At 47.8% G+C, this 27,297-nt stretch overlaps 1 protein-coding gene across 1 annotated transcript in view; it reads right to left on the bottom strand.

Moving 5' to 3' along the window:
- The window catches only part of OBSCN (obscurin, cytoskeletal calmodulin and titin-interacting RhoGEF), a 184,528-nt gene that overhangs the window by 2,551 nt on the left and 154,680 nt on the right, over positions 1 to 27,297 (bottom strand). The window contains exons 89-109 of the mRNA XM_078378257.1: positions 26,595 to 26,763; positions 24,754 to 24,835; positions 24,422 to 24,622; positions 22,464 to 22,524; positions 22,216 to 22,293; positions 20,489 to 20,661; positions 19,643 to 19,669; positions 18,959 to 19,111; positions 17,174 to 17,219; positions 16,346 to 16,423; positions 12,333 to 15,630; positions 11,528 to 11,641; positions 11,192 to 11,302; positions 10,307 to 10,474; positions 9,066 to 9,188; positions 7,406 to 7,576; positions 7,070 to 7,160; positions 5,509 to 5,748; positions 4,870 to 5,093; positions 2,402 to 2,477; positions 651 to 800 (exon numbers count right to left, since the gene is read on the bottom strand). Coding sequence (XP_078234383.1) covers positions 651 to 800; positions 2,402 to 2,477; positions 4,870 to 5,093; positions 5,509 to 5,748; positions 7,070 to 7,160; positions 7,406 to 7,576; positions 9,066 to 9,188; positions 10,307 to 10,474; positions 11,192 to 11,302; positions 11,528 to 11,641; positions 12,333 to 15,630; positions 16,346 to 16,423; positions 17,174 to 17,219; positions 18,959 to 19,111; positions 19,643 to 19,669; positions 20,489 to 20,661; positions 22,216 to 22,293; positions 22,464 to 22,524; positions 24,422 to 24,622; positions 24,754 to 24,835; positions 26,595 to 26,763 — 5,834 coding nt within the window. The remainder of the gene's footprint in view (positions 1 to 650; positions 801 to 2,401; positions 2,478 to 4,869; positions 5,094 to 5,508; positions 5,749 to 7,069; positions 7,161 to 7,405; positions 7,577 to 9,065; positions 9,189 to 10,306; positions 10,475 to 11,191; positions 11,303 to 11,527; positions 11,642 to 12,332; positions 15,631 to 16,345; positions 16,424 to 17,173; positions 17,220 to 18,958; positions 19,112 to 19,642; positions 19,670 to 20,488; positions 20,662 to 22,215; positions 22,294 to 22,463; positions 22,525 to 24,421; positions 24,623 to 24,753; positions 24,836 to 26,594; positions 26,764 to 27,297) is intronic.

Below are 27,297 nucleotides of genomic sequence, written 5' to 3'. Positions count from 1 at the left end.
CTTTGTAACTCCTTACCAAGAAAGGCCAGGTTTGCCCGCTCCCTCCTCCTCCTTCTCACAGCAAGCCAAAGCCCATTTATTTAAGCAGGTGTTTGACAATTAGGAGCCTCCGCTTAGGAGATTCCAGCAGATGTCCTGCTTCTCATGGTTTTCAAGGTAGATGACGACTATTATTTGAACTGCTTTTTAAGATTTTCTTCTCAGTTCAATTGCATGTCCATCGTATCATCGAATTTAATTCTGTTTCAGTACTTGGGAGGAAGTGGGGGGCAAAGGAGGAAAGGGAAATAGGGAAGGGGGAAAGGAGGAAATGGAATGGCACTGGCAGAGGGAGAGAGGGGCAATGTAAAAAATAATAATTTCACTTCCCCTGACCCTCCACAGACGATCAGGGGAAGCACTGAACTGAGAGCTTATTGGGCTTCAACGGCTCATCTGCTGTTCAGACAATAGGAGCACACCTCAACATACCCTTTGTAGTCCGATCCACCCCACACCCAGAGCCGCCAGTCTGGACAGGCTGGTGAGTGCTTACTAGAGACAGAATAGGTGGGCGACCGGGAAGATACAGTAGTTGTTTCAGTGGCCCACCCCCAAACAGAAGCAAACTGGCAAAGACTGGATCAAGGCTGTGCAAAGCATCATCTTACCAGGGGTTAGAGGAAAGGGTGCTTTGGAGGAACGAGACAGCTCCTCCCGAAAGGCCCGCGTAGCATCGGTTGAGCTTGATTTTCTCGCGCTTGACAAGCCTCCCAAAGTCACAGGCAGCCTCTGAGCTGATGGGGTATTCGGCACTCAGCCTGAGAACAGAATGGGGCGAAATGATAAATGGTGGCCCTCTGCCTCTCTCTCTCTCTCTCTTGCCAGTCAGAGAACAAGCCTCCCATGGGGCTGCTTGCTCCGTAATTCTTAATAGCACTGGGAAAAGTGAATTCTGCTTCTTTGGGTCAGCTTTCAAAGCCTCCCAACCCATCCTTTTTCCAACCTCCTCATCAGAGCACTCCATTCTGCCCACCCTCAGCCTTTGGCTGTAGTTACAGCATCGTGAAGGATCACCGCCACCTCCCCATAGGTGAACGGCCAAAGCCGTGACGGCCCCCAACATCTTCTTAGCTCGCCCCCTCCTGGAGGAACTGGAGTTACTGAAGTACAGGGGGCCCCCAGTCCCATTTGAAGGGCACCCCCCCTTGCAGAAGGACCCCATGGATGGTGGTACCAAAATCTGACGAGAGATCCATCAGAAACAGGAGGGACCCCCCCCTTCCTCTCCAAACTCTATCTTTGTTTTAAAAAGAATATAAGCAGTGTCAGCTTATCAAACATAATTTTGAATATATAGTTTATACTTACAAATCTAAATATTAATATCCTTAGAAACATAAGTATAACAACAACAATATGCAACTTACAGCTATAAACAAATAGTTTACACCTAGCAAATCTGCATATTACTATTTGAGGCCGGTGTTTTCGGAAACATGGACGGATGCAGAAGTATGGCTTCTGGATCGCTCAGGGGTTTAGGTGGTTCTCGCTGCAGAGCGAGAGGTTGGGAGTTCGATTCCCCCTCTGGGCCTCCTTGACAAGGGCTGGATTCCATAATCCACGGGATCCCTTCCAGACGCTCTAAGGTGATGATGATGATTTCCCCCCCCCCCAATTTCTTGGAGTTTAGCCAGCAGGCAAGACCTGTTTCGCATGATCGACAAGAAAAGGCGCCTCTAATTTTCCCCTCCCATCTGCTGCCCTAGTTATATATCAGAACACATGGGCCCTGAAATTCGAAACACATCTTTTTCTTTTTCATTTCCACTCCTCAGTGATAAGATAAGCACAACTGGAAGAGGGAAGGCTCTTTGCTACATAGGGAAACTCTTTGCCTGTTGAAAGAATGATCCGCCGCCATCATCGTTGTCATTGTCATCGTCGTCATCATCACTCTTTCCCTGCATTAAAACCACCTCCTCTGCAACTCTGCTCAAATCCATGCTTTTTTTCCTGTTCCCCACCTTTGCTCCAGATCTTACTAGCGCTGCTGTCCCCGGTTATTCCTCCCTCTGTTCTTGGATGCAACGGCCTTTTCTCCACTTTTTCTCTCCCCCTGCATTGCTCTGTCCTGCTCCCCCCCCCCTCCAAAGCTGGCTGCTCTGTTCCAGCCAGGTATATGCAAGGAGAATACCTGAAGTGCAGTGGGGAGAAAGGGTGCAGGTAGAGACAGGTATTGATGCTCACCTTAGCTGCCAGAGGCTATGAAACTATTATTACATGCTACACAGTCCCAATCGCTGCTACCAGTTCCCTCTAAATGTTTTCTCCTTTCTACATCTTGTGCTGCGTGGGCTGAGAATCTCTCACGGGCCCCCCACACTTTCCCAAGTAGAGGAAACTTCACAAGACTTACATGATGAACGCTGTCACACCGATGGCCCAGATGTCCGTCTGAGGGACGGCGCCTTTGTCAGACAGAAGTTCTGAAGCTAAGAAGACACCAGGCGTACGGTTAGCAAAGTTTCCCACTGAACCGGTTTGGGAGCAGCGTGCGAATATCCAGGAAAGTGAAGCCACAACTTCATAAAAGCACAGCAAAGATTTGTCCTGGGGGAGGTGGGCTCGCGCTACTGATCAACACCGCTTGCATTTTTTCTCTCTCTCAATGGGTGCTTTGTGGGGGGCGGGGGGTTGGCAGGAAGTCAAAATGGGCACGGTTCGGCCGATCGGACATACGGTTGTTGCGTGGTCCCTCTGGATTCTGCACCCCACGCCTTCCTGTGGGTGGCTGCTCAGAAGAGGAGGCTGGGGAAGGAATCCGGAGTGCCCACCCAATGCCTACGGGCCCCATCCACCGAACCGTGCCGATCCACGTTTTGAAGCCGCCTTTAGTAGGGAGAAAACAGGTGGAAGAGCTGTGTGAAAACTCCAGGCTCATTAGCTGAGAAGGTTGACCTCTAGACCAGCCATTCCCAACCTTTTTTCCTTTTCTTTTCTTTTTTGACCGTGGTCCTTTTAAGGAACTTTTCTCAGGTTCCAGGCCTCCCTGTCAAGCAAAGAGGCAACACAAACAGATGAACGGACAATCCTCATATGTTTCAGTCGGTGGCCCTCTTCCAGCGTGCCAGAGTCATGGGGCCTCCGTTGAGAGTGGCTGATCTTGACCACCAAGACGCCAAGGGACAAGGTGGGGGGGGGTCACTGCACAGCAAAAGCTTGATCTGGAAGCTCACTTGTTTCTTCTTGTCACTTTCCTCTTGCCACACGGGAGGGGGATCCGGGGGGGGGAGGGCAGGCACTAACGGGATCATGGAAACGCAGGGCGACAGATTGGGCTGTAGATCCTGAATCGAATCGAAACAAATTGGAAGGGAGATTGAAAGTTGAGGACTGGAAGGGACTCCTGGGAATCGAAGGGAAGCCGTGGCCTGGCCACTTAAAGTTCAGCACGGCTAGGTTTCCATGACTGAGCTGGTTGCGTAGCTCAGTGGTTAAGGTATTGGGCTGTGGAGCCTGAGGTTGGGGGGGGTGTTCAATTCCGCACTGGGTCTCTTGGGAGAAGAGCCAGCCTGGGTAGCCTTAGGCAAAAAGCTACACTGCCCCAAGGTTGCCCTTAGAGAAGGGATGAGGGGAACCACTTCTGAGCACTCTCTTCCTGAAAAAGGGTTGCCATAAGTCAGAATTGACTCGAAGGCGTGTGATTATGCTCCCTCCAACCAAAGGAATAAGGAATTGTTGTTGTTGTTTAGTCGTTAAGTCATGTCCGACTCTTCGTGACCCCATGGACAAGAACAAACAGTTGTGGCCTCTTCAGTTCTCCCACTCTTTCTGATTCAAATCTCTTACTCACAGCCCTGCTCTCTCTTAGTCCCACCCTGTTAGGCTAGCCCAGGCTGACACAGTGACCTCTTTGAAAGCACAGACTAGGAAACTGGAATGCCTGGACTCAGCCCCATGGACCGGTTGTTCTTTAGTCCTTAAGTCGTGTCCGACTCTTTGTGACCCCATAGACCAGAGCACGCCAGGCCCTCCTGTCTTCCACTGCCTCCTGGAGTTGAGTCCAAATTCACGTTGGTCGCTTCGGTGACCCTGTCCAGCCATCTCATCCTCTGTCGTCTCCTTCTCTTCTCTTGCCCTCTCACTTTTCCAACATCAGGGTCTTTTCCAGGAATAGTACAGGCTAACTCATACCTCCCTGTTTTTCCAATAGGACGTGGTCACATCAATTATTTAGACTGGGCCATGTTTACTAAATTGGATATAATATTGACAATGTGTTACTTGTGTAACAGGGTGACTGTACTGAAGAGTTTTATACTGAATGCTGTGATCTAGTAAATACTCTGAGGCTCAGGGAGGGGCCAATGTCTGTAGCAAAACACAAAGGCTACACAGCCATGAATAAAGGCTGTAAATTAAGCAGCAGAAGCAATAGGAGGGTGACCTGGTTTAAATACTAGATACAGCCAACAGATGTAGACAGATACTGGGCTACCCGTTGCCATTTTCCAATGGGTTCGTGTGTCCCTTTTTTCACTGCTGGAAAATGCAAGGGGGAAAAAGGCAAAATATGGGAGATTCACAGATTTATTTTAATGTGACCATTTGTGGGTCAAATGCTTGAAACACAGGGAACACATGTACATGTCTTTGAACCTGCTTTGTCTGAGGAAGTGGCTTTTGATCCATCAACCCTCATATTGAAATAAATCTGATCGTCCTTCAAGGGCTACAACATTTTCTTCCTTTTCTTCCCCCGCTTTACAGGACAGACAAATCCATCTCCTGCTTAGGGAATTTATTCGCCGTGTGCAACAGACCGCCTACCTCGCTCGCCCAAGCTGACGCTACGGTTACAAATCACTGATGAATTATGCTCACCCATCGTCTCCACATAGTCCGTACATCCCTCCAGGGTAATGGTTTGGTCCGGCAGGTAGAACTGTGCGTTGCCAAAGTCGACAATTTTCAGCAGATTTGGCTCGGTAATGATCATATTTTCAGACCTAAGGTCCAAGTGGAGGATGTTCTGAGCGTGCAGATACTCCACCGCGCTCAGGATCTGCCAGAGATAGTCTCGGACTTCCACCTCCGAATAGGAGGACCTAGGAAAGAAGAGCAGGAAAAAAAACAAACCAATAACTTTTGTAACGTCTCCCGCAAAGTTATACCTCAATTGGCAATGTGCCAAGCCCAGGAAGATATAAAAATTCTTGGCTGAAACAACCAAGGAGGGGCATTTTCACCTGGCCCCCGAATTGCTGTGCGAAAGGAAAGAGGCTTTTCTTTCAAATTATTTCACTGGAACCTCCATCTGAGTCAAGGTTTCTGTGTACTGAGTTCTTCCTCCCCGCCCCAAAATGAAAACTATCAATAAAACATTTGCTAAGGTGGTTTTCGTCAGCACTGTTGTTGTTGTTGTTGTTGTTGTTGTTGTTGTTGTTGTTGTTTAAATCAGTCTACTGGTTTCCTAGCCGATGCACATGTCCATGCTTGGTGGAACATCAGGGACCGGTTTACCTTCCAGCCAAGGCGTTCAGGAGCTCAGGACCAACGTAAAGCTCCATGATCAGGACCAGGTGGCGTGGGCTGACGTAAGCCCCTTGCAGCTGCCCTATGTTGGTGTGCTGGAGCCTCCGAAGGATGTGATACTCCTGGAGAACCGCTTCCTTGTCTTCTGGCCGGTAGGGGATGATTTTGGCTGCCAAGGGATTCCCCGTGAGCTTTTCTCTGCACTGTTTAATGATGCTGAAGCGCCCCCTGTTCCAAGGCAGAGGAGGAAAAAAAAAAGGCACAACATGTCAATGAGAGTAGAGTAATTCCCACCCAGGGAACTCTGGCCCAACTTTTCTGCCTTGCTGAGATAGGAACCCGTCTCTCCAGGGACACACACACCCTCGAAGGAGGGCAGGAAGTGAACAATCATCATCATCTTAAAAGGGGGGCCAAGCTATGCTCTCAGCAAAGAATGCATCGGGGACAGCTTGACGGTCTTTCTCTCCCTTGCATCATGACCACCTCATCCTCTGAATTTGGTCCAGAAGTAAATATTACACCATTGATTTAAGGAAGGCTGTTGCCAATGCTGATGGACTTAACGACGAAGAAAGATGCTGACGACACTACTTACTTCTTTACTCATAGCCTTCTTTGCTCTGAAGGAGACCCTTAGAGCAGCAAGCAGGACTACAAAACCCATACACAGCATGGAAGGGTGAGGCAGGTATTTTGTTAGGAGTGGCAAAGTAAGCCTCTGGACAAAAAACATTGCCAAATCCAATTATTTCGCAGGTGCACTGACACAATGAGTGGGCTTGTAGACCAACGGTGTTATTTTCTATTGTATTTTCAATCTGTCTGTCTGTCTGTCTGTCTGTCTGTCTGTCTGTCTGTCTGTCTGTCTGTCTGTCTATCTATCTATCTATCTCTTCCTTCCTTCCTTCCTTCCTTCCTTCCTTCCTTCCTTCCTTCCTTCCTTCCTTCCTTCCTTCCTTCCTTCCTTCCTTCCTTCCTTCCTTCCTTCCTCTCTGTCTGTCTGTCTGTCTGTCTGTCTGTCTGTCTGTCTGTCTGTCTGTCTGTCTATCTATCTATCTATCTCTTCCTTCCTTCCTTCCTTCCTTCCTTCCTTCCTTCCTTCCTTCCTTCCTTCCTTCCTTCCTTCCTTCCTTCCTTCCTTCCTTCCTTCCTTCCTCCCTCCCTCCCTCCCTCCCTCCCTCCCTTCCTTCCTTCCTTCCTTCCTTCCTCTCTGTCTGTCTGTCTGTCTGTCTGTCTGTCTGTCTGTCTGTCTGTCTGTCTGTCTGTCTGTCTGTCTGTCTGTCTGTCTGTCTGTTTTGCAAACTGCACCTCAAACCTTTGGAAAAATAAAGATATTTTCTAGATTTTTTCAATTATTTTTCATCATGTGGAGAAAGGTGGAATATGAACGAAATGAACTAACTCATGCTAAAATAATATTCTCTTTGCTTTATAAGAATGCTAACTGGCTAGTTCCTAAATATACACCAGACGCAGGCTGGCTGGGGGCTAAAGAGAGGCGAGGGGAGAACCCCAGACAGGCCTGCATGCAAACCGATCTCAGTACCTTTTAATCTCGGTCTGGAAGGCGTACGTCTGGTGCGTTGGCTGATCGGCCGCCGTCATTTTGCCGCCCTCTTCGTCCTCCAACTGGAATGCTGGGGGTGGTAGGGAGCGGGAAGAAATGGCGAAGCAAACAAGGAATGTTGAAACAGAAAAAAAGAAAAAAGAAAAGAGTGTTGCTGACACAATGCAGAGCCACAATACTTTTCTCTTTAAGGCTGCCTTCCAGATGGGTGACAACGGAGTGTTCAGCAAGTGCAAGTAGCTCTGAAGGGGTGAAAGGGTGAAGAGGCAGAGGACAGGACACCAACATTTTTTAAACTTTCGATGATGGTCATACCTGCTTGATCTTGTTCGCCGATTTTCACTTTGGCCGTCGGGTTGCTGTAGGGCCCAACGCCGGCTTTGCTGACACAGGCGATCCGGAAAGAGTACACCATTCCTGGTGGGAGATGCTCCACCGTGTAGCAGCAGTCTGAGATGTCGCTGGCCAAGGTCTTCCATTCTCCATCTTGGCCAATGAGAGCAGAGGGGAAAGATTAATATTTCAACCTCATAAAGGTCGAGGTCAAGAGAATGAATGTCTAGACTGTGCTCTTCAGAAGCCAGAGCTGAGATTTCTGCTGTTTATAGAACAATTTCCTTCCATTTATGTGTGTGGGTGCACGATTTTAGTTGCAGGAGAGAGCAGCAAAACTCATATGATCTTTCACATTTCTTTTTCCTAGGAAAGCAGGTTCACACAATACTCTCCCCTACTTTTGGAAAGGACAATGGTTTTTTTTTTTAAGTCTCTGGATGATTGTGACACGGTTAATTGCATAAATGCTGAAACAACCATACAGTTATGCCAAGAAAATGAAACTCTGTACAGAAAAGTGCATTTCACAGACTTAGGGTGCGATCAGATGGGCATTTAGCCTGGTGTTTGTCCACTGCAGGGACAGGTTGGTTTGCTTCTTTTCCTGGCAATGACATGACGAGCCCCTGTCATAGGCTTCTACTTTTTCGGTGTAGGTCGGATCGCTCTGGTTTGGTTCGTTTCCAGCACATGTGATCGCTGGGAAGGAACCAAAAGCAAGCCTTCTGGTGGTCAAGACTCCTTCCATTTTGAATATCTGATATTGGGAAGCGGTATAATAAGCAAGCTACTTTTAGCATATCGGCAAATTGAAGACTTTCTCTGCATCGGTGATGATCAATTAAAGTCCTTTTTTTAAAAAACACTTTTTATTTATTTATTTATTTATTTATTTATTTATTTATTTATTTATTTATTTATTTATTTATTTATTTATTTATTTATTTATTTATTTATTTATTTAATATCCCACCTATCTGGTCAATTACGACTACTCTAGGCGGCTTCCCCTGTCACTTCCCCTGCCTTTTGCTTATTAAGCCACTTCATGATATTGGAAATTCAGCACAGTAGGAGACGTTGAGGGTCGCTTGATAGGCCGTTGGGATGCTGGAATCACACCAAATGGCACGCTGAACTCCATCGGACCCCGAGCCACCTTGTTTACACATGGCCAGCCTATTCCAAAATGAGGAGCATAAAGGAGCTCTTAGAAGTGTGCAAGTTAAGCACTAGTGTTTATGCCAACACATTTCTTTTTTATTATCCCCTTCGGCACATCGAACAGGTTTTGTAGGGTTTGGAGCTGCACACGGTTCGCTCCTCCCAGGCCACAAGCTCTATTTGACCTGAGCAAGCCAGGAAAAGAAAAAAAAGAAGGAACATTTGTATGGTAGACCCCATTGGCTCTGCCACATCCCTTCTGTCCCGGGGAGAATCTCTAGAAGTACAGGATTTTACCTTTTGGGGCCTGTTCTGAATTGGGCTATTTCATGAGACAACGGGTAGAGGGAGCTAAAGCAAAGTCTTTGTAGACATTAAGCAGAAGAGGAACAGCCTTTATGGGAAAATCTGAGGCATGGAATTAAAGTAGGAGTAATATATGCTCTCTCTCTCTCTTGCTCGCTCGCTGGCTCACCATCTTTTCTGCACAAGACCGTGTAGGTCCCGGGTGTCTTCAGTTCCACGGGCTTCCACGCCAGCTGTACACCATCCTCCAGGATCTCAACAATATCAGGAGCTGGCGGATTGGAAGGTGCCTCTGTCACAGAAGAGAAGATGAAAAATGGACTCGGCGACTGGGAACATAATTCCATTCTCTCCCCTGCGCATTGAAGGGGGCATCATTCATGTCTCTAGCTTGGGTATGTTGATGTGAAAAACGAAAAAATGAAGCAGCTGTTGTGGAAGAGCATTTAGTTACACTGCTGGGCCAGTGGGACGTTGACGCTCTGCCTTGGAAAATCCTCTTACACTGGTGCTAATTTAATACAACAAAATAAAATATTTAGTTCTAGTTTAATGGCAGAGCTTCATCTGTGGTTTAATGGAGGCTGAGAAATGCGCAACTTTGGAGAACTCGTTCTGAGATTCCCTAGGAGGAAAGAACAGACTTTAAGCCTGGAGTACAGACATAAGGAGACTGGAGGAGACCCTTGAGAGTCCCCTGGACTGCAAGGAGAACAAACCTATCCGTTCTGAAGGAAATCAACCCTGAGTGCTCACTGGAAGGACAGATCCTGAAGCGGAGGCTCCAATACTTTGGCCATCTCATGAGAAGAGAAGACTCCCTGGAAAAGACCCTGATGTTGGGAAAGTGTGAAGGCAGGAGGAGAAGGGGATGACATAGGACAAGATGGATGGACATTGTCATCGAAGCTACCAACATGAATTTGACCCAACTCTGGGAGATAGTGGAAGACGGGAGGGCCTGGCGTGCTCTGGTCCATGGGGTTACGAAGAGTCAGACACGACTTAACAACTAAACAACAACAACAGACATAAGGGGTTAAGAGAACACCTTATTTCTCACCACGGCTGCTGAGATTGCAAGAGGATGCCGTTGTTGGTCTGTTTTCCAGACCAACTTTTTGGTCCTCCAAACATCAGTGCTAGCTTAGTTTAAGTCCAGAGGTGTCAGATGAGGTTGCACTCCCAGGAGAGGGAAGGCTGAGAAAGAAAGGCGGGAGGTTCGCAGGCAAGCTAAGCTGGCATCTGCCTCCCGAGGTGGAGTTCATGGATCTTATGTGCCCGTCTCAAAGGATCCATGAGGAAATTGGAGGTGTGTGTTTCCCCCCCCCTCGCCTGAGGAATTCTGGAAGCTGCAGCCCCAAAACACCACTGTGCCCAACTCAAGAGGAAACCGCTCCCTCTTTTTACCTGCTCTCCTGATCACACAGGAGGTGCAAGCGGTGCCTTGGGAGTTGGTGGCCACACAGGTGTAAGTGCCGAAATCCTCTCTGGTCGCGGCTAAGATCGTTAAGAGCTGGTAGCGCTTGAGCGTCGATGAGATGAGTACCCTGTCCGTGCTACGGATAGCAGCTCCATCTGGCAGAAATGAAAAGTCGTTGGTCAGTCAACGGCCAGGACCCTCGCCTCAAAGAATGGTTGAGTTTGCTGGCCAAATTGGGAGAGAGAGTTGGGGGGTCAGCCCTCGAATCCAGAGGAAGCAGGAGGACTAGAATGCCACTCCTCTGGCTAGATGAGGGATCTAGGAGAGCAGAAGCAGGAATCCTGTCCTCTCTCTCTCTCTCTCTCTCTTTAATGTTGGGGAACTAGGTGGGGGTGATGGAACTTGTAGGCCACCACACCAGGAATGCCTTTGTGGGCAACCTTCAGAGTTGGTGAATGTTGGGTATCGCTGTCCCTTCGGATCCAGACTCTCTGTTCCCTGGCTGCCCTCCCACTTCCTCATCTTCGGGAGGACTCATGCACAGGGGGTAGGAAGGGAAGAAACAGATACGCGGGCAGTAACGGAAATGTCTCGTCACTCATTCTGCCCAATGCCACTCCATCAGGGAGGGGCACTCAAGTTGGGGGACCTGCTGTCCAGTCGCATCAGTGACTTGACTCCACTCCGGTGTGGTTTTTTTCAGTGATTCACCCACCCCTCCTTTTTGGGGTGGGGAGAAAAGCTTGTTTTGAATAGGGACTTGGGACTCGGGACTCAGGATCAAAGACTTGGGACTTGGGAGTCAGTATCCAAGTCCTGCCAGCATCCTTGCACAGAATAAGGCAGGTGGTCTGAGATGGAATTTAGGTCACCTTTGAACCACTCGATATGAGGTGAGGCGTGGGCAGAGGTCCGGCAGGAGAGGGTCAGAGACTGCCCAAGGGCGATGGTCTGGTCCGTAAGGTCATCTACAAAAGACGGTGCTGAAAAACAAGATGGTCGGGAAGGAATGCTTTTCAGAACGTAGAACCAAATAAGCCAGGAGGTTTCAATGCTTGTTTCTATCTGCTACCCCCAAACCTGTCTTTTCTTTTCTATCTTTCTAAGCGAACTAAATCCATACGCGGCTTCTTTAAAAGGCATGGGATTTCTACCATTTTCAGGCTTTGCTTTCTAATGTTTGATGTCGTTTTTTTAAAAAAATGTACCTTTCTCCTTTATTTTGAGGCTCGGAAGAGTAAATGAAGGGAAACCAGCTTTCTTCTTTAAGCTTCCTGTCGAGGAGGTTCTCTCCGGGAGCTCAGCCTTCCGCTCTTCAGAGTCTGTGGAAAAGGAAAGAAGTGGCTGTAGAGGAATCCTACTTGGAACGGGTGTAGAATAGATGATCCGAGACAACGATAGGTGGTTTAACTTGATGTCTGTGTATCATGGGGGTCTGTGGGCAAGACTCTTCTCTCTGCTCCAGAACAATGTTCTCGGACTGTGGGAAGCAGCCACCAAGCATGGTGGGTTGTTTTCTCCTATTGCCCGGGCAAGGGAGGGATTAATTTCCTAAATAAACTTCTGTAAATCGCACAGGCTCAGATCCTCCCCAGGTCTTCCCCTATCTTTGCGCCCAGAAGAATAAAGAGAACCACCGGATAGATTCCGTTTCCTTGATCTCCTGAAGACTTGCGAGTCCTTTCGGTTACAACGCAGGGAGAATAAACAATGTCATGGCTCAAAAGCTCTTTGTGCTTTCCCTGACATGCTTAAGGCAGTGGACCCCCCAACCTTGGGCCTCCAGATGTTCTTGGACTACAACTCCCAGGAGTCTTCACCGTCACCTCTGCTGGCCAGGATTTCTGGGAGTTGAAGTTCGAGAACATCTGGAGGCCCAACGTTGGGGAACCACTGGCTTAAGGCACTCACAATTGATCTTGGCTTGCGTTCCAGAGTCTTTTGCCCCGGCCAACGAGCAAACGTGCCACCCACCCCCCTCAGCCCGAGCATATCATGGAATTAAGGCAATACCTTCCCTGCTTTCCTCATCGGAGGAGGTCTTCCTGGTCAACATCCTCGAAAAGTGGGCGACCGACTCTTTCATCTTCTTCTTGAGACTTTGTTCTGCCAGCTCCATGGACTGGGACCTGACAAACGGTTTGAAGAGGCCGAGCCGGCTTTGGAGAGAGCTTCTCCGCTTCCCAGTGGAATCTTCCGGAACACCGTAAATTTGCCGCGACCCGGCTGGTAGATCACCTTCTGAATCGGACCTTTTCCCTATGGGCCAAGGTGTTTTGTCCTGGGTTGACTCTACCTCCAACCGAGGGGCCACAGGAGGCAGAGCTCCGACTGTCTCGACCTCTTCGGAGGCTTCCTTCAGAATCGCCTCCCCAGGCGAGAGATCCTCCCTGACACATATTTTCTTCTCTTGATGCCAGTGAGCTTTCGCTCCGGGCGCCAACTTTGCCCTTTCACTCTTAGGGAAGCGTCTTTTGTGGGGCAGCTTCTCGGGGGCTTTTCGGAAGCTGAGGAATTCAAACGGGGAGTACACAATGTCGTAGAGTTCGTACAGGTTAAGGAAGGCCGGCTCTACCTCCGAGATGTCAAATTTGGCCGTTTTGCTGTCAGGACGGGGCATGTCCTCCGAGAGGTCCTGGATCTGCACTAAAGCGATTTCGTACATCCGGTTGTACATCCGGTCGCTTCCTTGGCTGCCAGAATAGTAGAACCTGTCCCAAAAATCGGAGCTCGCTAACTGACATGTCATGGATGTCTCTTCACCTAGGTAATCTGGAAATCTCCCTCCATAAGGACGAGACATCCTGGCTTTCTTACTCATAAAAATATCTTCTTCTCCGGGGTAAATAATATCTGCTTCTGAGGGATCAGCTAAGCCAATACCTCCTTCCCTTTTCCCTCTGCGCACTAGGTATCTAGTCGTTGGTCTCCCCGTTGGCCCAGGTGAGCCTTGGTAGAACATCTCCCGTGATGGAGACACATGTCCCGCAGACCCTTCTTGATCGGAAACCGCCTGCGCCAGATCCGTCATCTCTCTTGACAAGCAAACCATCTCCTCAACTAAATTCTCCAGAGCTTCAGCCTCTGGGTCACTGTACAAAGAAGGTCTCAAATGCGCCAGTTCCTTTCTTCTTGATTCATCAACGGGAACAATCGTTTTCTTTAGAGTAGCTGCCATTTCTTCCCTCGGGGTTGAAAACGGATCATATTTTTCTTGGGCAAAGCCTGGTGCCAATGTTCTCGGGCCCTTCCCGGTTGCCACTCTGCCCTCACTGGGAGCAGGGGGCCTAGAATGAAGACTTTCAGCTCCTGAAGGAGACGTTGGGGTGGTTTTGACGGGCGAAGGCATTAAAACCTGAAGAGGTTTGCCCTTTGGAACCGCAGATGGCAATTCACTCTGCGTCAAAGCTTTCTCAAGTCCGAATTGCGGTTGGATAACTGATTTGGGCTTCTTCAGGTCACTGGAAACCACGCCAGTGGAACCCAAAGGCATCCGGCTTCCTTCCCAAGGCACACTCAAAGGGTCGATCTCTGTAGAAACAGGACCTTCCCCTTTTTCATCGGGCACGCCAGGGGCTGGGTGTAAGGGCCGTTGGCTTTTGCCCTCTGACACTGAAATCGGGACAGATTTGACCTGGGAAAGGACTGGCCCTTTCCCTTCTAACTCCATTGATTTTTGTAAGCTGGATGTTGAAGGTTTCTGAGGGAAAGTCTGGTACTTTTTATCTCCAGGGACTAACACAGGCAGCGTGTCTCCTTGTGAGAAAGGGATGGTTGAGTCTTTGCTCCTGAAGGCAACACAGGCCGTTTCCGTGTCAACTGAGGGCTCCTGGTGTAATCGTACCTGGCTTTCCTCTGTCGGCACAATCTGTAGGGGCGCTGGGCTCTTCTTGACCTTCGCCCTGACAACTTGCTGGATCTCACCCGGAGCAGAAGGAATCCCAGGCCCCTGGTCACCACTTTGACACGTTCCCTGAGCAGTGTCTGGCTTGGCGGAAGAAGGGCTTTCACTCCGGACAGCTGACGGCCCTTCTTTGCTCTGGGTGGAAGTTGGTTTCATCTGAGGCAGCTGCCCTTCCTCAATTTCACGTTTTTGGGCTAACAGTTTTGGATGAACCTCTGACTGCGGACTTGTTAGAATCAGGCTTTTGCCTCCCACAACCGGCATCTCCATCTCGGCAGAGAATGGTGGCTCACGGCGTAATCCTTCCCCCTTCTCGGCTTTCGGTGCTGAAATCAAGGTCTTCGGTTGCTGTGGTGTAGCCAAAACTGAACATTGCTTCTCTCCAGAGGGTGGAAACGACACTGGTTGCTCCTCGGAACCAGCTATTGGGGCTTTCTCTGTGTCATCCTTTGCAGAAGTCTTTCTGGAAAGTTCTTCTCTGGCAGCCTCTGGAAGAGGACTCTGACCTTCTACTTCCATCGGACTGCCCTGAGGGATCAGGTCCCCCTCCTCTTCCTCTATGTACTGTTCCTTGGCAAAGCTTGTCGCTCTTATCCTGTAATCATCCAGAGAACGGCTTCTGCTGGAAACCTGGAAAGTCACCCTTGGAGATTTCTGAGCCATATCGAAAGAGGCTGACTTGATCATCAGAGGACCGACACCCGCTTCCCAGAGCTTCCCAGTTTCTTCATCATCGGAGGCGCCTCCTTCTTCTCCAAATTGTTCTAGAAGGGGTTCACGGAGACCGCTTAAAGCTGACTTTGAGTAGCCTGCCTTCCGGTAGCTCCTCTTTGCTCTTTCTAATTGTTTCTTGTGTTCTTTGCCTGGCGACGAGGGGACGTTTGGAAGACCCTCAGAGGGCTGGCCGTAAAAAGTGCTTTTAATGACGCTGTGTCTGGGGACGCAGCCAGGAGACCTTCCTGGCTCAGCGAGTTCTGGTGGGAACAACCCAGCTTTCTCTTGCAATGAATCTGAGCCAACCACTTCTGCTCCACCTTTCTGTGGTTCCATTCGTTCTTCGCTTCCCTGAAGGGCCTGGTCACCCACGATAGCTCCCTGTTTCTGTCTTGTGGGTCCCACTGGTGGGCGTGAGGCTGCAGGACGTCCAGCCTCATCTAGGAATTGCTGATATTCTGGGTAATTTGAGTCCTCCAGGACAGACAAGTGCAGTGCCGGTGTAGGGCCAAACTGTCTTCTCCCTGGGGAGATAGAAATCTCGTTGTCCGAAGATGACCCGCTGGTGCTGGAGGAGCTGCTCTCTTCTACCAGATGGCGGGAGATGCCGAGCGATGTATTTTGATGCGTTTTCTCCAAGATGTCTGGGATGGGCCTCATGACCAGCACCGACTTGTAGCTCATGAGAGACCGCTAAATGTTGAAAGAAAGCACAAGACAAAGAGAGTGTGAAAGCAAGAGAGGCGGGAAAAGACCACTTTCAAATGATTAAGCACCATAATCTGAAAAGAAATGTCTTGATCTATTTAGTCTAGAGGCCAGCAACAGTTTTCATAAGATTTTTTTTTCCAAATGTAAAATGTTTACAATTGAAAACATAACAGGCATTGCTGAACATCACAGCTGCTCAGGTTTTAATCATCCTCTTCCAGTGCCACCTTTTCAGGAAGTGGGGGAGATAGGATAGCACTTTTCAAATACCTGAAAGGCAGTCCTACAGAGGAGGGACCAGATCTGTTCCAGATCATCCCAGAGTGCAGGACACGTCATTATGGGCTTAAGTTACAGGAAGCCAGATTGAGGCTGAATATCAGGAAAAAATTCCCAACTGTTAGAGCAGCACAACAATGGAACCCATGACCTCGGGAGGTGAGGAGTGCTCCAACACTGAAGGCCTTCAAGAGAAGATTTGGACAACCCTCTGTCAGATCCATTCCTGCCTTGAGTGGGGAGTTGGACTCCATGGCCTTAGAGGCCCCTTCCAACTCCATAGTTCTACGATTTCATGATTCTAACAGGGAGACACCCACTTTTCCTGCAGACGCACTTCTAAAAGCTGGATACAAAACTTGAAAAGGTCGATGGGGAAGCAGAGAGGGTAAAATGGCTCAGCGGAGCCACTACTGACCTGCCATTTGCTCCGAGACACAAAGAATTTCAGCTGCTTTGTATCAATAAAATGAGTTTCTTCAGGTGGAAGGCTATGCTGTGAAGGAGAGGAGAAAACGAGGACTCAGTCAAATAAATGTCTCCTCATACTGTTTTAGGAAAAAAATGAACTGCCCAGAGTAGTCATATTCTAGATGTTTGGTATATAAATCAAATCAAATCAAATCAAATCAAATCAAATCAAATCAAACCAACCAACCAACCAACCAACCAACCAACCAACCAACCAACCAACCAACCAACCAACCAACCAACCAACCAACCAACCAACCAACCAACCAACCAACCAACCAACCAATCATTATTCATGTGCCATCAATGCTAGAGGCATGAAAAAATGCACATGCCCAGCTAATGAGGTCTTTTGATGGGGGCGACCTCCAACCTCCCCCCTCCCCACATATCTTGTTCCTCTCAGACTTATCCTTAAATGTATTTTATCAAGGGCTTCTTTGAATGCCAGACGGCGAAGCCTCTATTCATGTCTTCTTGGGAAGACACAAATAGGAAAACAATCGGAAGACATTCCCCCAACTCAAAACTCTTGGCCTCAGGCTTAAGACTATCCTAATTTTCTATGAAGGTGTTGCCTAACCCACCCAACCCCTCTCTGTGGTTTTCATTCCCACGTGCCTCCGAGTGCAACTAGAAGGGAATGAGAGTGGGGGGCGGAAATGATTCGTTTGAAATATGGTGCTGGAGGAGATTGAGAAAGAAATAAAAAGGGACTCTCTCTCTCTCTCTCTCTCTCTCTCTCTTCTTGTCCCAAAAAACAATCAAAACATACCACAAACCAGGTGTGGGAGAGGCACTCCATGGCACTAGGTCTTGCCCTGGCAACAGAAAAGTATATATATGTATATATTCATTGTGTACTTCATGATCAAACTACATTTGACAACAACAATTTTAAATATCATGAATAGCTTAAGGTGAGTTTGTAGAACAAATTCTTAGCTTGTACAGATGAGTTTCTGAGGGTTCCACAAAACTAAAATTGTGTAGTGTGTGGCTGTATTCCTCACCTCCCCCACATATTTATAATAATTTCACCCACACTTCTTCCCATCATCCACTTTGATCTTCCTTACTATGTGCAATGTTTGTCTCCTAATGCTCACCACGTTTGGAAAATCCCAGTGCTATTATGGCAGTACCATGTGCAACCCAGATGTTGAGGCATAAATATTTTGCACAATGGATCCAAAAAAGCTTTTTATTGTACAGTTGCCTTGTCTTAATTTTAGGAGGAGTCAAGATCAGCGGAATGAGGGCCCAGCCAATATGGACCATGGTTTGGATTTAGGGACTTACCGTATTTTTCCGTGTATAAGATGACCCGATGTATAAAACGACCCCCACTTTTCCAACCCCAAATAAGAAAATTTGATCACAGCTTTCCTCCTCCACTTCCTAAGCCCCGCAAAAGCAGGAGCAAAGGGCTGCGGAAGTGGAGGGGGAAAGCAGTGATGAAAGGGCTGCAAGATCGCAGCCCTTTGATCCTGCAGCCCTTTCGTGGCTGCTTTCCCCCTCCACTTCCTAAGCCCCATGAGGCTTAGGAAGTGGAAAGGGATCCTGCAGCACTTTTGATCCCTTAAGATGACCCTCAATTTTTAGTCTAAAGATTTTAGGTAAAAGTACCATTTTATACATGGAAAAATACAGTATGTTCCAACAACATCTGGGTACCTTTTGTCCAGAGCAATGGTTCCCGACCTTGGGTCTCCAGATGTTCTTGGACTAAAACTCCAAGAAGCCTTTCCCACCAGCTGTGCTACACAATATTTCAGGGAGTTGTAATCTAAGAACATTGTGTGAGCCAAGGTTGGAAATGGCTTATCTAAATACAGTGGTGCCTCGCTTGATGATGATAATGCGTTCCAGGAAAATTGCTGTACAGCAAAATCGTCGTCAAGCAAAAAAAAAAATCCCATTGAAATGCATTGAAACCCAGTCAATGTGTTCCAATGGGGGAAATACCTGCTCATCCAGCGAAGATCCTCCACAGAGAAAGCCATTTTGCATTGCTGTCTTCCGGAAATAGGTCCGGAAAATAACAGGGAGCCATTTTGAAACCCTGACGATCAGCTGTTTTTAATCGTCGTGAAGCGAAAAATCGGTTCCTGAAGCAGGGAACTGATCGTTGTAAAATGAAAAAACCCCATTGGAATCACCGTTTTGCGATTGCTATAGCAATCGCAAAAAACCTCATTGTCAAGCAATTTCATCGTCTAACGGGGTAATCGTCAAGCGGGGCACCACTGTAATGGTTGCCTTCAGTGTGCAACCCATCTGTTTTCCCACTGCTATTTTCATCATTATTTTTTGCACAAAAATATCCCTCGAGATTAAAACAAAACCGAGCAGGGAAGAATGCTGGTACAGCTAGGAGCCCCCAGTCTGGATGCTGCCCAATTTTGCAACCCTTAGGTCGCAGGGTGATGGAGTCCCCATCATAACAGATGAAGACCAGAACATACAATTGTAAGTGTGAGAGAAATGGGAGATTTCAATCTTTCTGTGCCCCGTTCTTCGGATTGTATTACTGGGAAATGACAAGAAGTGTACTCACTGTGGGGAGGGTTGCAGTAGCTTTCTGATAAAATCTTTTGCCTCTTTGCTCAAATGAACAAAATCAGGAATATCCCAGGAAATCCGGCCGTTCTGGATATTCAGGAGTGTTGCTCTGTCATTTTCCCCAGCAAACGGAGACTTGCATGTCAGGCTAATTGTTTCAAAAGGACACAATCTGTCACGCACTGGCCATTGAATCCGAAAACCAAGCAACAGAAAGGACGCAAGAGCTTCCCGGTCTGCGCAAGCCAGGTGAGGGAATAACTGATCAACTAAGGCGATCGATCACAACTGAGCTTGCTAGCAATCACTGAATTGATTAGGGTAATACCCAACAAAGCTTACCTATGGCCCTCTGTTTTAATAACAAGTAAATGAGAAATTACAAATACAGTATAAGTCAAAATATTAAAAACCAGAAGTAGCGCACAAAGAGTTTATCAAGCAGTAACAATTTTTTTTAAAAATGAAAATTAATTATACATAATTTAAGAAAGAGTACAATATATAATGATTAAAAAAACATTAACAAATTGTTTGGTTAAATATATTAAATCAAATCCCGAAAAGTTGTTAAAGGAATTCAAGAGAATGGATTTAAGTAGCCACTGGGGTCCCCCCCCCAGTGATTGAAACCCTAACGTCACAACGTGAAAAGGCAGTTCAGGTCAAATTTGCTTACCTTAAGTAGCTAATAACTCCGACAGGCCTGTAAAAGAAAGGAAAAGACACATATATATCAGAAAAATATTTTAACATCCATGAAACAGGCATTGGTGAGTTCGCTATATTTATGGATGGATCAAAGCTATGGTTTTCCCATTCATTTGTAACTTGCTGATTATTCAACAGCCGCCCATACCCATGGGCCTCTACGGGCCCACAGGCATGCACGCTCCGTATCCGATCCTTATCGGAGCATAGTTAAGCAAGTGAAATCCGGGCACACAAAATAGCAAACCGGATCTTGAATGATTTACTGAGTCTCCATCTGCTGCGGTTGGTGCACAAAGCAGAAAGAAAGTGGGCTGCAGATGAGGACGCATCAGGTTTCCCCCTCTCTCTTCTTCCACCTTGTTTCCTTCCTACTATTAGCTCAGTGACCTGTCCTGCCTCAGGGAAAGTCCAGTGGTTTAGGTTTCTGGTTGGTTGGGAGTTCGATTCCCCCATTCGGTCTCCTTGATCAGGGCCGGACTCGATGATCCAGAGGGTCCCTTCCAGATCTGGAGTTTTACAATCTACAATCTATGATCTACGCCTGGTACTGGAGATGGCTTGCGGGGGGTGCAAAATCCATGGATCCATGAAGCGTAGACTGAGGGAAGGAGGACTTCCAATGATTCACACAGTGTTTTGGTAAAGATCGCATGTGCACCAGATCCAGATTCAGACATGACTATAAAAGATGAAACTCGGTAACACACGGGAAGCCCTTCAAACACTTCCCGCCTGATCTTCAGTTGACTTGGAGATTGAAATACTGTACATTCTATATTATGAAAACAAAGGCCAGGAAGAAGTGTTTTACCAGATATCCGAAGCTGTTGAGACTGGTGACTGGGAGAGAATTTCGGGCGAGACGAACTCCGGACTTCCATATTTACTGTACTGAGGCTCAGCGGGGTTTATCTTCTGAGCGAAGCCAAAGTCGCAGATCTTAATGTCATCCCGGTCATCGTAAACCATCAGAATGTTTGAAGGCTGTGGAAACACAAAGAAAAGGGTGCTTGGGGGGGGGGCGGGTCGAGTAGTCTTTGCTGGGTAAGATCTCCTTCTGCTGAAACAGGTTCTTCTCTTCTCTCAAGTAACTTGCACAATGGCACACCAGTGGCACTGCCAGGCTCCAGACCTCCTGAAATATTGGAGGGGAGGGATCCACAGGCTGCTATGATCCACACACCCACCTCAAGCCATGATGCTATGCCAGAACCTGTGGCCATGAGACTTTGGATCTGTGTCAGAAAGTGAGGTGGTGGGAAACTCTCGCGCCTCGGAGGGGCAGGATTGAACACTCACGCACCGGTTCTTTGCAATATCATATGAATCTTTCACACTCATGTTGAGAAATAAGAGTGGGATCATAGTTCTGTACTGGAACCTTGCCTTTCCCTTGCATCTCCTCATGTCTTCCTCCTCTCATATACTTTCCAGGAATATGGCTGAGGGACCCAAGGGCATCATCTAGAGGCGGTCTGTCTGTCTGTCTGTCTGTCTGTCTGTCTGTCTGTCTGTCTGTCTGTCTGTCTGTCTGTCTGTCTGTCTGTCTGTCTGTCTGTCTACCCTGTTTCCCCAAAAATAAGAACTAACCTGAAAATAAGCCCTAGTAGGATTTTTCAGGATGCTCGTCATATAAGCCCTACCTCAAAAATAAGCCCCAGTTAAGAGAAACCCCGCCCTCCACCCTTGTGCAGCCACCAGAAGATGGTGACAGGACTGTATTTAAATAAATGTAGATGGTTGTGCATGAAAATAAAATAAAACATCCCCTGAAAATAAGCCCCAATGCACTTTTGGAGCAAAAAAATAATATAAAACCCTGTCTTATTTTTGGAGAAACATGCTATCTATCTATCTATCTATCTATCTATCTATCTATCTATCTATCTATCTATCTATCTATCTATCTATCTATCTATCTGTCTGTCTGTCTGTCTGTCTGTCTGTCTGTCTGTCTGTCTGTCTGTCTGTCTGTCTGTCTGTCTGTCTGTCTGTCTGTCCGTCCGTCCGTCCGTCCGTCCGTCCGTCCGTCCGTCCGTCCGTCCGTCCGTCCGTCCGTCCGTCCGTCCGTCCGTCCTCCCTCCCTCCCTCCCTCCCTCCCTCCCTCCCTACCTACCTACCTACCTACCTACCTACCTACCTACCTACCTACCTACCTATACAAGTTAAAATGTACACATTTTGAAGGCTCCTTCCTTCCTTCCTTCCTTCCTTCCTTCCTACCTACCTACCTATCTACCTACGGTACCTACCTACCTACACAAATTAAAACTTACAAATTTAGAAGACTCCACGTGGCTATACATAATAACACTATGGCAATTTTAAAAAAATACCATTAAAAGAGAGAAAAGAGAAACCAAGGAAAAATATTAATAATAACATCTGTATCTTCACTTCTGCTGGGAGATACGTTTTATCTTTCATGGGAGATTATTCGGCACTCAAGGCAGGAAATTCCACTCAGGCCAACAGGATTTATATCTCTGGAAAACCTCAGAAGCGACAGTCATGGATCTGTGGCCAAGGAGATGTTACCTTGATGTCCAGGTGAAGGACTTGATTGTCATGGAGGTAGGCAATCCCTTCTAAGAGCTGTTGTATAGATATCTTGACCTGAATGTGGATAAAAACAACAGCAACACTGTTATCGGTGGTGATCTGTTACTGAAATGCCACACCTCAGAGATTATTTCTGATTTCATAATTATACTGGAACGGAGTCTGAAACCTTCGACTCAAATGCCTCCAGCTTTTCCTAAAGACACCTGAGACAGAAATATTACCTGTGCTTCAGTCACCACATTTTTCTTGAACAACCGCTCCAGCAGCTCTTCGTTGGAGCATCTGATCCGTTGAGGAAAACAGATGTTGTTTGAACCGTTCTCCAGGGATTCCCAACTCAGAAGAATTGTCTAGGGCAAGGGTTCCCAAACTTGGGTCCCTAGATGTCCTTGGACTACAACTCCCAGAAGCCTTCACCGCGAACTGTGATGGCCAGGATTTCTGGGAGTTGTGGATGAAGAACATCTGGGGACCCCAAGTTCGGGAACCGCGGCGTGAAGGGGTCCTCCTCACCGTGGTGGTGTTTCCAGATGTTCTCTGGTTGCCTTGGCTGATTCTGGTAACTTTGGTTGAAGGTCTGATGCCAAGGACTGGCATCAAACCTCAGAAACGGAATATGTTGCTGGACGTCCTGATTCCACTTGCCCACACACATCCAGAATTATTCCCTAATGCCTGATTCCCAACATATTTTGCCCTCTTTTATCCCTGTTCTTCTTTGCCCTCCCCTTGTCCACTTCGTTCTCTCTTCCCTTCCTTCCTAGCTATGGGGCATGGAGGGATAGGGATTGAGCAGCAGAAACACACACACACACACACAAACACACATGCATGCATGCATGCATGCACAGAGTGTGCATGGATTGACACTGAACAATATAGTCCCAGGGTCCACGTGAGCAGATCCTATCCTATTGTAGGATTTTGCAGATCCTACAAAAATACAGCAACACGCGATGGTGGTGTTAAAAAGAAAACCAAAAGTGCCCCAGGTTCCCTGCCCTGCCTCCTCTGAGTGCTGCCCCTGAGTGGGCTCCTGCTGGAGGAGGCAGGACTGTGGAACCACTGAACACTGTTTGGCAGAGAAACAAACCAGCATGAACTGCCAAACTGGCAGTCTGTGCCCATCTCTACCCCTTAGTCAATTCATCCTGCTTTCTAGAAGGTGACTAGAGGCTGAGAGCACAGCCAGCCCATGACATTGTGACACCCTGGAGGGACCTGGAGGTGCCGAGAAGAACGACGTGCCCCTTTGGGACAGTAGCACTTGAACCTCGAAGCCCCTTTCTGAGAGCACCCCAGAATTCTAGGGAGTCCTGCTTGAACTGCATACTGATAACTTTGGCCACCCCGTGTGACTGTCCAGAATGTCTGCATGGGTTGGAGAGGTTGATTCTTGCCTAGGACCACGCCGCGCAGAAGGCATGCAATGCCACCACTCGCTGATGGATTGATGCCAACCCTCCGGAAAGGATTATGACTAATCCTTACTGTTCTTACCCATTTTTCTTACCCATTTCCCCCCTTAACCAGCGTTCACACAGATCCTTAACAATGTCACAGCATTCCAAGTCTTGAACCACCGTCACACACACAAATCATGCTTTAGACCTGGAGGAGAGGTGAGCATAGGAGAGCTCAAGGCCTGGATATGACTCCCAAGGAAGGATGATGGGAGGAAGAGTCTCTGCCCCCCGGGGTTTTTTTTTCACCAAGGGCAGGAAAATTGGACCCACTGATGTGGTCAACCCTGATTTGTGCCAACGAAGAAGAAGCCTGTTGAAAAGCAAAATGGCCCCGTGTCTTTCAAGACTTCTGTTGCAGACGGTGTAGCCATTCTTTCTTGCTCCTAGGCGTAAAACAGCAGCGGAAATCATGGTGGTATCTTACACCCGGCTGCTTCAGCAGGAGGGCCGCGAGCCACATTTACCTCGTTCCTTGCAAAAGCACACTTGAATGTCATTTAGAGGAACCAGAGCGCTGGAGAAGGGCTCCCAATGGCCCCTGCTTATGTATTCTATGCCATTGTGGTGGTTTTTCAGCTTGACATTTGGGACATCGCTTCCTCCCTCTTTTCATCCTCTGCCGGCCAGCACCCCCCCGGCACCCCAAAACACAAACCCCGTAACCGACAGGGCATCCCGGGTTCCGAGAAGAGAGACTGCCACGAAAAGGATACAACTCCAAAATCAGGATGAGCGTCTTCCGCGTCTCAAACTGATCCAGCAGCCGAGTGATCCTGTCGTGCGACAGCTTAGCCAGAATGTCCCTCTCCCGGTAAGCCGGATCCCTCGTTTTGCTTCGCAGGGGAAGAAATTTGGCGGCGCAGGAGACTCGGCTGCCTTTGTGGACGACTCTCTTGACAAAGCCGAAGGAACCCCTGGGCAGAGTGGAATCGAGAGTTGGAGAACGTTTCCATTGAAATCTTCAACACCAGCGGGAATGTGAGTGCCATCATCCTTCTTTCCCAGGCTTCCGTTACAGGCACAGAGCCAGACAGAAGACTCTTACCTGCCGATTTCCTGCTTCACCTCGTAGAAGGAATGGAGCTTTCTCCTCGTGCTCTGTTTCTTTGCCTCCTGGCTCTTCTTATCTAAAAGAATTCAAACAAGAACATCAAGTCAATTCTGAAGCTTTTTACCTGTTTATAATTATTGCATGAAAATACATCTATGCATTGCTACTGTTGCATGTCTGCAATAGAAAGGTCCAAAAGGTAAAGGTAAAGGTTCCCCTTGACAATTTTTTGGTCCAGTCGTGTTCGACTCTAGGGGGCGATGCTCATCCCCGTTTCCAAGCCATAGAGCCAGCGTTTGTCCGAAGACAATCTTCCGTGGTCACATGGCCAGTGCAACTTAGACACGGAACGCTGTTACCTTCCCACCGAGGTGGTCCCTATTGATCTACTTGCATTTGCATGCTTTCGAACCGCTAGGTTGGCGGGAGCTGGGACAAGCGACGGGCGCTCACTCCGTCGCGTGGATTCGATCTTACGACTGCTTGGTCTTCTGACCCTGCAGCACAGGCTTCTGTGGTTTAGCCCACAGCGCCACCACGTCCCCAAGAAAGGTCCAACCAAAGTAGTATTTCTATTAGGGTCCATATTGTGTGTTCTGGGTATTCAAAGCACTGCATTAAAAAAAAATCTAGGAAAACACAGTCCTTGCCTCAGACAGTACATTCACTGCAATTGTGCTTGCTGAGTGTACTAATATAAAGCATTCACTTATACCCAGCTAGATCTTTAGTTCACACATCTCAGTGCAGTCTACATAACCGGCAGCTGTTTTATAAGTTTCAGGGAAATTGCATGTAATTCTGAGCCTTGATACATGCGCTCCTTTGAGAAGCCACAGACTGATCCTGAGAATTTATACGTGCAAGGTATAAGCTCCCTCTTTTGTGACTGTGAATACGTGACAACTTCCTGTTTCCTGCCTGCATCCAAACTACTGGTGGACACGGAATGTTCACAAACATTCTAACTCAAGGAGATACACATCATAGAGTTGGAATTTTTCATAGGGGTAAGCACACCTTTCACGGTGGACTACGGACTGGAGAAGTACCAGTCGGAAGGCGGAGATGTGGGGAATGTCCAGACAAGGGCCGAAGTATGCTTGGGCTGGGGAATTTAGCTGCCAGGCAGTGAAGGGCGGGAAAGAGGGAAGAAGCGCTTTAAAGGAACTCTCGCGTGGCCCCAAAGGGTTAAATTGGATGGTTTTTCTGGAGGCTGGGTTCTGGATTGTGCATGTTGCTAACCCATCAAATCTTTAGCTGTTGGCTTATGGCTTTTGTAAAATATTCATTGCACATCCTGGATCTTAGTGTTTCATGCAATGATTCACAGAGAGACTTTCGCCAGCTTCGTAAATTTGACAATAAGCCACGAAAAGCCAGAGGTTATTATCTCCACATTTCAGAGGGTCCACAAGAGGGCATCAAGGGAGGGCTACCATCCTATGGACACGGTTGCAGCAACTCCCCTTTGGGTGGGGAGAAACACCTTTTGGGGAGGGCAGTTGGAAGCAAAGGAGTTGGGGGGGCGCAGGGTCACAGAACATTCCTGACCCACAGGATTATGCTAGCTCTTGATGAGAGAGCCTTAGAGATGGTCGGCTACCAACGCCTACAAAGAAGAAGTAATAAGAAACACAGAATCATAGAATGATAGAATCAATGAGTTGGAAGGGACCTCTAAGGCCATTGAATCCAATGCCCCACTCAACATATTTGCAGTAAAAACACACACACACACACACACACACACACAGAGAGACACACAGAGAGACACACACACATCAATAAATGCAAAAAAGTGTGGAAGGGCAGAGTCACAACTTTGCACTCACCTTCTTGCACCACAAGTTCAGCTTTGCACAACACCTCGCCGGCTGCATTTTTGGCAATGCAAGTGTAGACACCGCCATCTTCAGGTCTCGTATTGTAAAGAATCAAGGAGTATCTGGTACCTTCGTTGAACTGGTAGACTCGGTTGCTGTCCGTCAACAAGGAGATGCCCTGAAAAGATCAGTTTGGGGGTGGGAATGGGGGAGTGTCATCAAGTGAGTTTGTTCTTATGCCAACGTTCTGTCGGTCTGGCAGATCAACAGCTGTTGTATTGCTCTGTCATCTACAATGTTCTAGTGGAGCCACGGCTCAGAGGGCCGAAGCTAGGGACTTAGAGAGTAGGACATCATCTGCCACGCCAACCCCCTTCTTCACCGCCACCCCTGTTCCTTCTGGGCTTGGTTGCGAATCTTAGAGGAGCTCAGAAAGAAACAGAAAAACTGATCCTTGTGGGTCATCTCGTTCATAATGCAAAATACCTGATTCGGTGGCGAAGATTCGTTCATTTTACAAATGGCCTGCTCCATAATTGTTTATAAGCACTGATTCAGCGGCCTGCATGTTTGGACTCTCCTTTAGTGGGATGACAGCTATGAGGATTGTCATGCTGAGCACTTGCTGTTCCAGATTTACCACCACTGATAGGCAATGGAATGACAGAATGAAGAATCGTGGCCAATGCATAGGGGGAGCTCAAGATACTCA

This window comes from Pogona vitticeps, chromosome 6, assembly GCF_051106095.1.
Source record: "Pogona vitticeps strain Pit_001003342236 chromosome 6, PviZW2.1, whole genome shotgun sequence".
In the NCBI taxonomy this organism is placed as follows: domain Eukaryota; kingdom Metazoa; phylum Chordata; class Lepidosauria; order Squamata; family Agamidae; genus Pogona; species Pogona vitticeps.
Note: the sequence above shows the minus strand (reverse complement) of the source record. Positions and strands in the feature narration are given on the sequence as shown.